General features: G+C 41.0%; 1 protein-coding gene across 1 annotated transcript; it reads right to left on the reverse strand.

The window, feature by feature from the left end:
• Window positions 1–852: 852 nt before the first annotated feature.
• On the reverse strand, window positions 853–15,249 carry LOC103373857 (versican core protein-like). Its single transcript, XM_008303861.1, has 8 exons — window positions 10,395–15,249; window positions 10,191–10,304; window positions 9,955–10,068; window positions 7,097–7,255; window positions 6,726–6,808; window positions 4,641–4,785; window positions 4,329–4,511; window positions 853–2,951 (listed from the first exon to the last, which is right to left on the reverse strand). The coding sequence occupies exons 1-8, from the start codon at window positions 15,115–15,117 to the stop codon at window positions 2,794–2,796; spliced, it is 5,679 nt and encodes a 1,892-aa protein (XP_008302083.1). The 5' UTR covers window positions 15,118–15,249; the 3' UTR covers window positions 853–2,793.
• Between the last annotated feature and the right edge of the window lie 6 nt (window positions 15,250–15,255).

The raw sequence follows: 15,255 nt of genomic DNA on the forward strand, positions 1-15,255 counted from the left end.
CACTGGGAATAGTGGTGAAGGGTAATGTACTCAAAAAGCTTCTGTTTTTACACCAAGGGAATTCATCTGCTTCTTTTATGCACCACTGTGTAGACTTAAGAAGTGTTTTGACATTCGAGAAGAGCACCTTCAGTCATGTTATTGGCTAAAAAAAAACACAACTGAAGTGTGGTATACTTATGCAGGTCCACAGTCCTGCAGCATCAGCCATTTTCAGAACTTCCCCACCCCTCTTCCCCTCATCCACTTCTTGCTCCATATGTTTGCCACAATTCACACTGCCACTTCCTATCTGCTCCCCCTGAAAATAGCGTCTGTCTAGCAGGAGGCTTGTGGAGCATGTCTGATAGGTTTTTCAGAAGAGACTGATGTATGTGCAAGACACAGTAATGCTTTGAAAATAGGCCAGTGGAATGACGTTCTGCAGAGTGCAATTCGTATGAAGCTTAAAGTCTTTACTGTATGTTCGGCTTCCGTGAACTGTGTGCTATATGGAGGGAAAAGACATAAATAAAATCAGGGTTTATGGTTTAGTCAGATAGCACTACCTGCTGGTGAAACAACCACACTACCTGCTAAAATTTACCTTCGTGCAAGAGGAGGCAACGTTTTGATTCATTCGACCTCTTTACCTGAATTTATGGACCCTTTTAGGGAACCTTTTCAAGGGTGTAATAAAGAATACCGTGAAAAGGTTGCAACCCCATCAAAGCACTCAAAGTGCCACAGAAAGAACAAGAGAAACTTCATTATAACTGCATGTGCGCAACATTTGGAGAACACCACATGAGTCCAAATGAAGTGTTTTAAGTATATAATAACCATATATTTATTTTTATTTCTTTGGTGATTTAAAACAGGAAAAAAAACAAAAAAAAAACAGTTTGATCTTTTTCAAAAATAATTCACAAACATCCCAGACATTCACATTGTAAAATTAAAAAAAAATAATAAAATAAAAGTTATAAATATAAAATGATATTATGTGCACATTAGGGCTAAAAAAACACACACACAGACATTCACAGGCACAACAAAATAACATTTCCCCATTTAAAAAATTAAAAAAAAAATGCTGGAGAAACGTGTTACCATCCACATGTACAAATGTTTTGTTAATGTTACAGAACAAAATTATTGCAGATTATTGCTGATGTGGTCCTCCGTGTTCTTTGGTCCACCGTCGGCATTAAAGATGTAAAAACATGTAAATCGACGTCTTGCATATCAGGTCATTTTTCATCCTTAATGCATCCCATTTAGACAGTCTGTGAGTGTGGCTGGTCTCCTGTTGAACATACGATAAAATATATATGAAGAGCACTGCTGGGCCAAGTGACAGCATCATATTTTACCTTTCAGTATGAAACAAGTAAGGAGATCAAGAGCAGCTTGAAAATAAATTATATGCATGTCTGCCTAAACAGCTGTTACGTTCAAGTCTTTTTTTTTTTTGAGTGTTTCACAAAATACATTCTCTCAATGTGTGATTTTAATTGACCACAATAACACAAAAGTTGAGTGAAGAAAAAGCGTTAGTTAGAAAACTATGATGAGCTACAGCACAACAGCAACGTATGAGAGCAAGATTCTTTGGTGTGAGATTATGAACAGCACTACAGTTATTGTAAACGTGCTGCAGCAACTAACTGTAAGTGATGCGCTGAACATACACGAGCAGAAAATACAGGCTACTGGAGCCACACTTCCCTTCTTTCATTTTAAAATAGTTCATGGATCAATTTCCATCTGTGGATAAAGGCTTTGTCGATAAGTACTTAGAGAGCAATCTTTCATATTAAATTGTACCATACAAAAGAAATAACATTTTAAAGATCCTCTCTTTAGAAATCTCTCTACAAACATTAAACTTGACATCGATTACATCCAATGAAGGCAGGAGCGATTGAAAGGTGGTCATTTTATATTTTGAAAGCTGCCACCACAAAGAAAAATCTCCAGCTGATAACTCAGCGATTTGCTGAAACTTCAGACTTTTGCGAATTATTCATCTGGAATCTGAAATACGATCACAAACAAAGCTTTGAAACCATGTTTCAGTATATGATGGGTGCCTCTGTTGATTAGGATTGAAGACCGGAGAAAGATTCAGTACAAAAGTTTATAGTTCTATGTATGTGATACAATATTTAAATAATGTAAACTAGAGTATGAGTCCTTTGCATAATCACCTCTGTTTGTGTTCTGAGAAGCCACATGTGGCTCTCTTGACATACATTAAACATAGTTAAAAGTCTGAGGACTTCATTATAAATGCATATGCATGCATGCTCATTAGAAGGAAGTCCAGCTTAAAACAGCACGACAACTTAATTGATTTTCTTTACATAACATAAGCGCTATAATTTCACAACAGATTTCTTTCTAGGAATAAGGAACACTCGCAGTGATTTTAAATAGCACAGCTGGTGTACAAAGGTATTAGAAAACAGTAACGAATGTATTATTTGATGAGCTCAGGACATAGAAAAAAAACAGTTTAAAAAAAGAATGATGACAGTATTTTTTTTTCTTTTCCAGTAGCCAGCTGAAAGGTTTCTGAATCCACATTGACACTGTTATAAAACAGTGCCCCTTGATAAGAAAAGTCAACGTCTATAAAAGGCACTTCATAAGATTCCATCGTTATCCAAAATGCAAGAAAACTGCAGGTTATCCTCTTGGTTTCTTTAATGAGTTTTCTCTTGTGCTTTATTTTCCTTTGCGTCTCTCCACACAAGCATCAGGCATGTGTTCTCGTCTTTGGGAAGCTGTGCCATGCTTTTTTGGCATTCACTGTCTCTTCCGCTTATTTTCAGTTCTGTCTCTCCTTCCCCGGTAGCGCTGGTGGTGAAAGCGGAAGGGCTCATCCTGCCATTTTTTGAAGTTGTTGATGCTGTAGAGACTATTGTGTTGATGTCTTCTGATAAAGGTCCTTTGGTAGCCCGATGCTGTCAGAGAGAAATCATAAATTAGCTTTTAAGCAATGATAGTGACTCAAAATGTTGTGCAGACATCTAGAGCAATATACAGTTCAAACCAGAAGTTTACATCCACTGTATAAAAAGACATATACTGTTTAGCTTTCTCACTGTCTGAAATTACATCAGACTGAACTTTTCCTGTTTTAGGTCAGTTAGGATTACCAAGATTATTTCTATTTGTTAAACGCCAGAATAATGACAGAGATAACTTTTTATTACTTTCTTCAAAATCAGAAATTTACATACACTAAGATGCCTTCAAACTATTTGGGAAAGCCCAGATGATGATGTCATGGCTTTGGAAGCTTTTGATAGGTCAACTGACAACATTTGAGTTAATTGGAGGCACACCTGTGGATGTATTTAAAGTCACACCTCAAACACACTGCTTCCTTTTTGTGACAACATGGGAAACTCTAAAGAAATCAGCCAAGATGTCAGGAAGAGAACTGTGGACCTCGTTCCTCGTTCTCAACCAATTATATGCAAGTGTATATACCATGGGAATGTCCAGCCATCATACCGCTCAAGAAGGAGACGGGTTCTGTGTTCCAGAGATGAAGTGTTTTGGTGAGAAATGTGCATATCAACCCCAGAACAAAAGCAAAAGACCTTGTGAAGATGCTATGAACTACAGGGGTGGCAGCATCATGCTTTGGGGGCGTGTTCCTGCAGGAGGGACTGATGCACTTCACCAAATAGATGGCATCATGAGGAAAGAACATTATGTGGAAATATTGAAGCAACATCTCAAGACATCAGCCAGGAAGTTAAAGCTTTGGTGCAAATAGGTCTTCCAAATGGACAATGACCCGAAGCATACCACCAAATTAATTACAATGAGGCTTCAGGACAACAAAGTCAATATTTTGGAGTGGCCATCACAAAGCCCTGATCTCAATCCTGTTGAAAATTTGTGGGCAGAGCTGAGAGGGTGTGCAAGCAAGTCGGCCAACAAACCTGACTCAGTTCCACCAGTTCTGTCAGGAGGAATGGGCCAGAATTCATCAAACAATGGGAAAAACCTGGGGAAAGAAAACCAAAAACGTTGAACCAAAGCAAAAACGTTAAAAGCAAAACCAACAAAGAACAAAGAAAAGGAAGGAAAACTCCGCCCTTAAAAAAAGAAAAAAAAAAATCCCCCGGGCAATAATCCGGCCGTTAACAAAAAAAAAAAAATTTGGGAAACCCAAACGAAAAAAAAAAAGAAAAAGTTAAGCAAAATTAAAAGCAAAAAAGGAAAAAAAAAAAGTTATGTGTCTTTTAATACAATGTACATAAATGCAGTGTAAACTTCTGACTTCAACTGTATATCCGTTGAGAGCAACACTCAATGGTACTTACGGTTCATGCAGGTGATTTTAGGGATATCCCATCGTCCATCCCCACGACAGCGGATTGTTGGGATGTGCCTCTGAATAAAGCCTTGCCGGCACTGGTACCTCACCAGCGAGTTAATCTCATACCTCTCACGCTTCTTACCAAAGGTACGGGCGTTCTCCACCAAAGGAGGCTGACTACAGGCCACTGAGAACCACAAGAGACACCAGCACTCAGATGAGCAATTTAAAGGAACAGAAGATTTGTATTTACACCTCAAAATAAAAATAAATCAATGAATTAGCATAAAACAAATATATCAGCAGGCCTTTTTACCTGTGCCCTTTTTGCAGGTGAAGGTGAGATGATAGTTGCAAGGAACATCGTTCCACTGGCCGTCCTCATGCCATATCATCACGACACAGTCCTCGCCAGAAGAGAAGAAACTGTCGGGCTGGTTGGGTCTCCAGTTTTCATATTGCTGAAAGAAGATCAGATAATCAAGAGTAAGTCACTATGGTTGTTTTCGGTGTTCTTTGGAGGCTTTAAAGGGAAAAAAAAAAAAAAAGGGAAATGTATGTTATTAAACCTGTTTCAAGGAGAGCAATAATCTATTATGTGTGTTTACATTGCATGTGCTTCTATTAGTTCAACCACATCTCCTTCCACAATAGTGATTCCAAGAACAGAGGTCATGGTGTTTGTGGCAGCATGTCCCCACCGCTGTGATTTTAAATTATCTCCACAAGAGGGAGTAACTACATCTTTCTAAAACCCAACTTTAATTCAGAAACTTTATTTCCCCATATCAAGTCTGATAGAGCCTTTCAGACACTGTAAATGTAACAAAAGGCAGAGAAAGCAACACATTTATAAAATGGGCTTCTACACTTCATTCATTACAGTGTTGCAAATCTAACAGTAACCCACAATATATATAAAAATAATAGTGGGTAAGCCTTTTAAAATATGTTTTAAAACCAGAACACGGCTCATGCTGTATATCAGTCACTGATGTGACCTTCTATACTTGGCATGATTGGTATCCATGTTAGTACTGTGTGTTTAGGGTTAAAGTACTTTGTGATAATGGACAGTTCTGGAAGTTTGTGGTGATATTTCATCACACAGTCTGCATGTCTAGAATTAGCAGGTACCATATTCTCCACACAGAGATGAACATTTACACATTTATACAGTATACACACAGCTGTAGTGCTGTGGGCCATTCAAGCTGGAATTGATGCTACCTGCAGTCTTTCAGCGCACTCTAGGTTCAAACAGCTTCTTCAAAGCTGTGACCCCCTACTCCTCCAATTAGGCCTGGAGGCTCTGCTACTCTGTCATTATGGATAACAAACATTCACTGACTTCCTGCTCTGCTCACTTCAGGTTAACAAATGGGTGACCCATCAGCTGCTTAGCAGGCCTGCATCCTCCTCAAAATAATCAAACAAACTTTGATCACCCACCTAAACACACATCCAAAGACATTTCAGCTTGTGTGTTTTAGTGTCCTACTTTAAATATTAATCAAATTTCTTCATTTTTTTCCAGTTGTGAATAGTTCACAGTTGTTTCAAAAACCTCCTATTTTTCTTGTATTTAAACCCACTGGAGGTGACCACCCACCCAGACACCCTGCTGTTTCTATTCCGTTTTTTTTCTCTGTCTGCAGCTGAGCACAGGTGCTGTCCATCTGTGTGTCTGCCTGCTTGGTGGCCCTTCCCCCGGGTGGCTGCCTGCTGGCTGGGCCCTCTCATGAGTGTGGGGGATAAAGGGGGATCATACCTGTCTACGCTTGCCAAACTCCCCTCTACACAGTGTCACTCACACCCTCATCACCCCTCAATCTCTCAGCTGAGCAATGGTCTCCACAGGAGGCCTGTGCTTATCTGTGAGCCCCCGGGCTGTCTTATGCTTCCTCCCTATCTCTGGTCCTGGAGGACCATCTTTGAAGTGAGGACATCAGTCCGTACAACACAGATGCACGTAGTAATTAGCTACTTTTCTGTCTTGCGAGGGGAATCTTCAGCAGCTACAAACACTACAGCAAACATGCATTTTTCTTCTGTTTTATGAACACATGCATGTATGAGCAGCATTTTCCTCCCTTGCCTACTCTTTTCCATCTTGCATTGTTGCAGCTATTGGTTTTCATACACTGGGCTCACACTAAGTGAAAGGATTAAGTGGTGCCTTACAACATGTTCTACATCAGATTTATTACCAGAGCAATCACCGGGGTGTAGTGATATGAGGCAGGGGAGAGTACGTCATGTGAAAGTCACCACAGCTCCCTGAGAAGAACGACTCTCCCTAGATGACTTTATCTGTCACCCTGATCACTTCCAAATATTTGTACTGTCTCTGTGCCATGTTTGTTGAGACGAAAATACATGTGAAAGCAACCTATCTTACCATAGGGCTGCCATCAGTCCAGCGGAAGTCACTGTCATACATCTTATCATTCAGGCCGATCCACTGGTAGTCCTGTCCAAGACCTGCCATGCAGGGTGGAGTGAAACACAGCAGATTGCATTACTGTTTTGCCTTATGTCCTTTTAAGGACTGTTCAGCTACAGGAAGCATAAGAGAAAGACAGATAGCGATAGTCTTTTTTAAAGACCTTAATTGTTTTCTTGTACAACTACATCTGTGTATTTCAAGTGACTTCATCTGAGAACTTGTCCTGTTTCAGCTTCATCATTTACAGTAGATCTCATTAAGTAAAATTTGAGCATATACCTGTACATATAGTTAATTATCAATAAGTGCATTATTTCACTTACGGTTGACAAACTGTTGCTCCTCATGGGACAAGATGCTGGAGAGATGAGCACCCTGCATGCGGCACTCTCTCTCCGCTGTGTCCCAGTTTCTCCTGTGGGGGAAGTACCGGTAGCAGTGCCCCTGAAATTTATGCCAGCCATAGTCACAGTCTTCTGTATCTGATGGAAGAAAGAGAGCGAGAGGGAATGAGCTATACAGGAAACAGACACAGATCAGTAAAAGATCAACAGACATGAAATGCATTAATATTTTCAAATACTGAATAAACTTTTAGTGATTGATTCTATTTGCAAATCTATCTACCTACCTCATTACCTTATCTACAGTACAGAATCATCAGTGTGGCTAAACCCTGAATATACCGACCCTTCAGACTGCTGTTATCTCTAAATAAGTTGAAAGAGTACAATGTGATGGATTAGCACTATACGGATATGAAGGCAAAACAAGAAAGAGCTCGATGTAGCGCCAGTTAGTATTTAAATGTGTGATCAACATGCTAAAGCAGGCGATTTTGCTCAAAGTACTTCACAAGTATTTATATGTACAAAAACAAATTGGAAAATTAAGATCACAAATTATAGTCAGTCAAACATAAAGTGATGTAGTTTGGGTCACATTTATGTCAAAAGCTGAAACTTGAGCAGCAAGGTTTTAAATGGCTTTCTGTATCAGAGAATTTTATGAGTCACTCTGATCTTCTTCCTACTGATGGTGAGTGTGTCCAACAGCACATACAGTATCTCAGTAAACTGTTTGTATGCCCGTCCTTCTCTCCTCAATTCAGCCACAGAAGACAGACAAAAATGGAGGTGAAATCCTTCTCTGGGTTGTTCTGCCTTGAGTTGCTTTTTTTCCCCCCTTTCTCTTGGCAAAAGTTGCTAAGACAACAGCTGTGTCTGAAAACACAGGCTGGGTGGGATTCACTGAAGAGTGATTCTGACAAAATTTAGGGTGTAGACGCTGGTCAAGAGAAATCCGCCAAGGCATATGATGCCCTGGGTTTAACGCACTTGTTTTGAAAGTAGGGTGCAACTGGGAACTTAATACTAGGAGACTAGAAACTTCTGAATAAATTCTTCCACTCTATTCCAGAGACGCTTTGTTTAAGATAAGCTTGGTTACCCATCAAGTGCTCAGGGACTTTAATATAATTTCTAGTCTAATTGTCTTGACCTAGACGTAAATAATAAGAGGTCACTTTAAGTCTAGCATACCTGCAGTAAGTCTGACTTGACAATGTGTCAGCTGTCTGTGTGTCTGGAACTTGTGGAAACAAAGCTCAAGGGAGCTAAAGTATCCCAAGTACTACCAGACATGACCTTCAGGCAACACTAAAAAGAGACTGTAAAAAGTGATTGTGGTGATGAGATAAAGATGGTGTTTATGACTCAGCCAATGCCTGGGAGAAACTTAAGACAATGCTCAGTGATATATAGATAGACTGATTATATTTCTGTAGTCTGTGCAGATTTTGAGTGACTCTTTTTTCTGGTCTATTACCAGGGACCAGTGGCAGCTGGTGACATTTTTTGGTGGAGGGACTCAGTCTGTAAATGATTTTTTTATTTAAAATCAGAAATTAGAATATGAGTAACATCAGGCACAACTATTTACAGGAATGCAAATTGTCTACCTTTGGAAGATATTCTAATCATAATCTAATTTAACATTATCAAGATTTACCAGAACTAAATTTCAAAACCATTCATGAAATTTTTATCAATATTTACAGAATCTGTACAAACTAAAAACACACAACATAGATAATGAAAAAAACACTATTCAGGGCTCCAGATGAACTTTTTCACTGATAGCACCATCACGACCCACTTTCTCATTTTGTTGCACCTCCCACCTGGTCAACAAAACGTATGACTTGCTGAACACTTTCTTATTGATAGACGCTACGATCTACTGATGCTCTCTGAACGCCCCACAAAGCAGGCTGCGGTAGATGCTGTTTAGTGGCTGTGTTGCTCTGACAAGTGTGGGACCAAAAATGACTTTTAAAATAATAAACTAGAGCGTTCTCATGTCGCATTTGTCCGAGGTTAAACCCAGGTACATGTATTCTACACGCGGTCTTCTCTACGAGCAGCCTTTTCTTCATTGGCAGCACGGCCAATGCATTTAGCCGTGACAACAGTAGCTGTGATCTAGTAGAAGAGGAGGGAAAGGCCTTGTGACGGTGTCAGAAAGCACAGTCGTAAGAACGTCGCAGGACAGTTTTGATATCCAACCACAGAAAACAAAAGCAAACAAAGACAAAATTAAGTGATCGCCTCCGGGACGCACTGAGCTGCGCCCCGTGAGAAACTCTGCAGCTGCCAATCAGAGCCCGGGCCGAGGTCACATGATTACGAAACGTTTTTTCCCCCAGCAACATCCACACTCATGTGGGCGGCGCCCCGCATCCAGGAAGTGCAGAATTAGTAAACATGCAGTGAAGACTAATATTAAATCTGTTAATAATACAAATATTGTTAATATAACAAAAGAATATGAACGTTATTATTAATTATTATTTTGTTATAACTAATTCAAATTTAATTTTACATTTGAGAACTACTTTTTATCTGGCCGTTCGTGTATTGACCACGCCGCCACTGCCAGGGACCCAGGTGAATGATTGCATTAGGTGCCGAAATGCAGTACAATATGAAATGAAGAACTCTTTAATGTTAAAACCATTTATAGTATCATATCATATGAATACAGGTAAGAACAATTTAGACACTGTAGATGTATGGTTGAACTACTTGCGACGTTAACACATGAAAGCTTTTATTAATCCGTAACAGAACACTCACAAAGAAGTTAGGGAGAGAATGAAATGAATGAACTATTAACTTACCCTCCTCACAATACAGCCCAGAGTAGCTTGGAAGGCACACACATGTGAAGCAAGCCACCCCATCAACACATGTTCCTCCATTGCGGCAGGGGTTTGACTGACACTCGTCAACATCTTTACAGGACACAGACAGAATCCATAAAAAGGACATGGAATTACAATTATAGAATTTCAGTATTAACTTAGACCTTTTTGGGTGGAAGTTATTTCAGTGAAATATGAGAGGAATATCCTACCTGTTTCACATCTATCACCAGTGTAACCAGGAGCACAGCTGCATGCTTGGACGCTGCCAGTCTTGAAGCAAGATCCGCCGTTCAAACAAATGTTCTCGGTACATGAGTGAATTCCTGTTGAGAAAACATTTTTAAAAAAAGCCGAATTAAAAAATAAGTTATAAGTTTAAAGGTTTTGCTGTATTCCTATGTGAAGAAACGTACCGGGAATTTCAACAGTCTCGCCGACAACTGTGTGCCCCAAATCAAGTCCTGTATCAGGAGGGACAGTTGTTGTGCCCTCGTTCATTGGTGGTTGTTCTTCAACAAGTGATGGAGGTGCAGTTGAGTCACTGTCAAGTTCATCATTTTTTTCAGAAAAAGATGATGGTGTGGTGGTTTTGGGTGTAACCAACCCCAGCTGGCTTTGTGCTTGAACTGGTGACATTGTCGTGAACTCTGTGTGTGCATTCCTTGTTGGTATTTCAGTGTGAAGAGAGACATCTGTGTTAATTTTGCTCACAACTTCCTCTTCCTCAGTACTGCTATCAGCACTAACAGGCTCCATCTTTGAAGATGTCGTAGCATCTACCTTGAATACAGTCTGAATTTCATCTGGGGATAGAGGCTGTTGTTCCACACTGTTGACCTTTGGTATCTTTGTAGTCACAAACTCTTCAGATACACCATCAGAGCTGACAGATACAGTCTCAGAGTTGACAGATCCACTTTCAGTCCCAGTGTCAGGGATGGAAGGTGACTTTGTAGTGACAGACTGAGGCTTGGAGCTGTGGTTCTCAACCTCACCATCATCCAGCTTAACAATGCTTGCTGTAGTCACGCTTTCCTCTGAGCTGCTGTTGCTTTCTGAACCACTCTCAGAGCTAGAGACTGACGCTGTACTGATGGGAGTTAATGCCATGACAGTGATAGCTTCTGCTACTACAGGTGGTTTGGTTGGATTTTCTTCTGAGGTACTTTCAGAACTGTTCACAGAATTAAAAGGTGGATTCTCAGGTGTTTCAGAAACATCAGGTAGTGTAGTAATGACCACTGTTTCTCTGCCTGGCATTTCATCGGGGTTAGGTTGTGATTGAAGTCCATGGTTGTCTGGTGACTCATAATCTGGGGATGGATAATCTGTGAACTCATAATTGTTGAGTGGTATTTGGAAATTTGTATCTGGAAATGGGTCAGGGACCTCACCACTTGCGGTCTCTATCTCTGTCTCTTGGCTTGCTTCGTGACTTGGAAGCATAGGGTGAGTTGTGATCAGCGATACATCCAGAGAAGAAAGATCCGTGTGAGGGCGGTGTGTTAGTGTGATCTCCGACTTGACTTGTTCAGATGACTTCTGGGGAGTTGTTAGGGGTTGTACAGGAGACACAGTTGTGTCAAATTGGACCATAACATCAGGCTGTGATGATGCTGTTGCTGAGAGCACATTTGAAGTGGGCTCAGAGGAAATGTATTCAGCAGGTACTGTGGTGGCCAATATTTTTGTCTCTGAGTTTGTAGAGATTTCTGCAGTCTGGGTAATGTCAGTGGGTTGATGGGTGCTTGTTAGGTCTGCATCTTGTGCCTCCTCATTTTTAGAATCTGTTGGTCCTGACTCAAAAGAAGTTGATGTCTTTGGAGATGGAGCATTTTTTCCTTGTACTGAAGGTGAAAAAGTTGTTTCCTCTGTAGTTTGTTCACTTGAACTCTGTGACACTCTAGAAGATGTTGTCTGAACAATTACAGTTTCTTCATCGGGTTTTTTGTCAGTAGCAAGTTGTGGAGTTGTCAACTCAACCTCAGAAGGCTGTGTGTCTTTTTCCATAGGAGGGGAAGTTATTCCAGAATAAGTATATGTTTCCTGAAGTTCTCCATCTTTGTCCAAGCCACCTTCAGCATCAGTTGAAACTCCTTTGGTTACAGATGCTCGACTTGATGCTTCAGCTGTTCTAACTTCAGCCTGGGGAGTCGCATCACTAGGGTTTAAGTCCTGGCTTGACTCCTGACTAGATGACATTGGGCTGGTTGTGGCCAACACTGTTTTCTCAGAGATGTCAATGTGGGGATGATGAGTGAACGTAATCTCAGACCTGGCTTGCTGGAAGGTCCCGTCAGGTTGTTTTGTAAATGGTTCGGAGGCAAAAGTGGTGACAAACTGAACCATGACATTGGGCTTTGAAGTGCTTTGCAGATCAGGAACTGTGGACATATTGAGGGATTCTTCATGTACTGTTGTTGGCATTACTCCAGTGGTAGAGAATGAAACTGATTCTGACAATGACAGTTTCTCTGTCTCTATGGTTTGATTGTCATCCTTTTGTGTGATTGTGCTGGGCTTTTGTGTGCTTAACAAAAGGGATACTGGAGTTTGTACAGTTTCAGATGTCACTGAGTCAGATGGTGCAGATGTGGTATCTGAGGCTCCAGAGGCTCCCACACCTGCAACATCTGTGATGCTTGCCATTGAAAATTCATCAGGATGGTAGGAAGGAGATACTGTTGCTGTGGATGACATTTGGTCCACTTTCATTGTACTGTGCAGAGGAGCCTTTTCTTGTGTCACAGGCTCTGTTACTGTACTAAACACTGAAGAGACTGTAGAGGTTACTGGGATTTCAGGTGCTGTTGATCCATCCATAGAGGACGCTGAAATTGTCTCCAAGGTTTCCACTGAAAAGTCATCATCAGCAGCAGCTTCACTAGTTGCGTTCACTGTACCAGGTTCAGTGGATACTGGTGTGTATGGCGTGACAGTAACTGAAGGTACTGTGGTTTGTGTCAAAATGGATGAGTCTGAAGTTTCATCATTTATGATGTGAGCTGTGGATGTTATGGCGGTGGGTGAGGAGGTCATGGATTTATCTTTTTCAGCAGTGCTGGACATATATTCCTCACTGGACACTGGAGTGACAATACTTGTGTCAGCTGTTAATGTTTGTGAAGGCAAAGAGGTGGAAATCTCGGTGGCATTATCAGTAGTGTCCTCTCTTGATAAATCATCATGAGGTAGCTCTGGATCTGGTTTGGTATGAGTCTCAGTAGAAACAATTGTATGTGGCGTTGTTAAATCATAGCTCTCTTCAGAGCTTGACTTTGTGGATACAGCAGTACCTAGAGTGGCCTGTGGTGACAGTGTGACTTTCTCTTCACTGGATGTCTCGACTGTAGAAACCCCTTCTACAGGTGATGATACTGAAGGGGACAGTAGATATTCAGAAGATGTTGAGGCTAGAGATGAGTCAGTTGCTGAAGTTGCATGTATAGTTATTGGTGTAGGGGTGAAGAAGGTGGTACTAAAACTCCCTGAACCCTCTGGTTCTTCTGTTGCCTCCAACCTCTGTGTCATTGTAATTGCTGTCACACCTCCGGCTTCTTCTGTCTGTATGGTTGGGTAAAATGAAGACGAAGGAACTATTGAGATATGATCTGCATCAATGATTATATCATCTTTGGTAATAAGCTCAGGAGTGGAGTTGTCTTCCTTCATACTGTCTGTAACTGCAGAAAACAGTTCATCTTCATCTTTTGCCTCCTCTGTGAATATGATGGATGTGCTGGTTGAAGGATTAGACACATGCAGGACCATGGTAGGTGTTTGTTCAGTTTGGTCGGTGTTGGCTTGGCTGCTGCTAGGAGTAATGATCACAACCTGTTGATCCGTAACACTGTGGTATACAATTGTTGGAATTGGGGTGGACATCGATGTGATTTCATCTTGCTTATGTTCACTACTGGAGCTTACTGAGGTAAAGTCAACAATAGTGTGATCACTAACTGAAGCTTCAACTGCAGGGGAGGACATAGTTGTATAGGAAGACTGTGTTGTGTGCTCAGCCACAGCAACTTCATCTTTTCCAGAGCCTGAAACAGGATGCTCTGTTGCTTCAGAAGTAATGGGGCTTTCCGTATCTGTAGTAATTTCACTCTCTTGTGAAGAAGTCTGCTCATCAGAGGTTGGTGTGACTGACACAAAGGTTTCAGTTTCACCTGTTGCTTCTCCAAATGTGACACTTGGCATCACTGGTGGCTCTGAGGTGAACAACTCACTGGTTTGGTTCCCAGGACTTTCTCCCTCCGTCAAAGTAAAACCTGTACTTAATGTTGGTCCATCAGTAGGTGACAAATGTGTGCTGGCAGTAGCATATTCTGTTGTAATGGATGCCATCTCAGTGCTGTCCAGAGAAGAAGCAGCATTTACAGTAGATTTTGACGTATTAGTTGTTGCACTTTCATATAATGCTGTTGTTGTTTTAGGTTTCTCTGTGCTAAAGAGAGAAGAGGCTGTACTCCTTCTGTTTTCAGTAGATGCACTTTCACGAGTTGGTGCTGTTATTGGTTTATTTGTGCTGAACACAGGGAAATTTATACTATCCCCTTTAGTATATATATCAGTGATACGGTCATCTGAAACACCTTCTTCGGAATATACTGAACTTGTATCCGTTGACGGAGGAGAACTACTCAAAGCTGGCACTACAGAAAAAAGTGTTTCAGGAGATTCTGCTGTTGGTTTCTCAGTACTGTAAATAGAAGAAGCTGTAGAGCTAGCAGACTTTTGTGTAATAAACTTATGGGTTGACTCAGTTCGTTCCGTAGCTGCCAGAGTAGTAGAAGTCACAGGTAAACTTGTGACTGGTACAAATGTGGATGACAGAATGAAGTCAGTACCTGAACCCTCATCCTCAAGTGCAGAATCATCTGTGAGGACTCCACTGCCCTGCTCAGTAATGTCAGGCTCAGTGCTGGTCATGTGTGGAGATTGGGTTGATGACATTATTTCTTCAGTAAGCTGTGGAGAAGTACTCTGAGCCTCATCTATTTCAGCCTCTTCTGTTGTAACAATAAAATCATCCTGGGGATTTTTGGTAGTCTCAATAGATACCTCCTCACCAGATCCATCTGGACTTGTCTCCAAATCATCTTCTTCAGGTGAGCTACCAGAGATCTCCATGTCAGGGTAAGGAAAGGGTTCTTTGGAGGTTATTGCAGTGACACTGGGGATCGCTATGGGTTGAGAGGTTTCAAGTGTATACGGACTTGTTGTGAAAGTTGTAAATTCTCTACTGCTTGAACTTTCAGAGCTTTCCTC

Source organism: Stegastes partitus, unplaced genomic scaffold, assembly GCF_000690725.1.
Source record: "Stegastes partitus isolate 25-593 unplaced genomic scaffold, Stegastes_partitus-1.0.2 Scaffold2083, whole genome shotgun sequence".
NCBI lineage: Eukaryota > Metazoa > Chordata > Actinopteri > Pomacentridae > Stegastes > Stegastes partitus.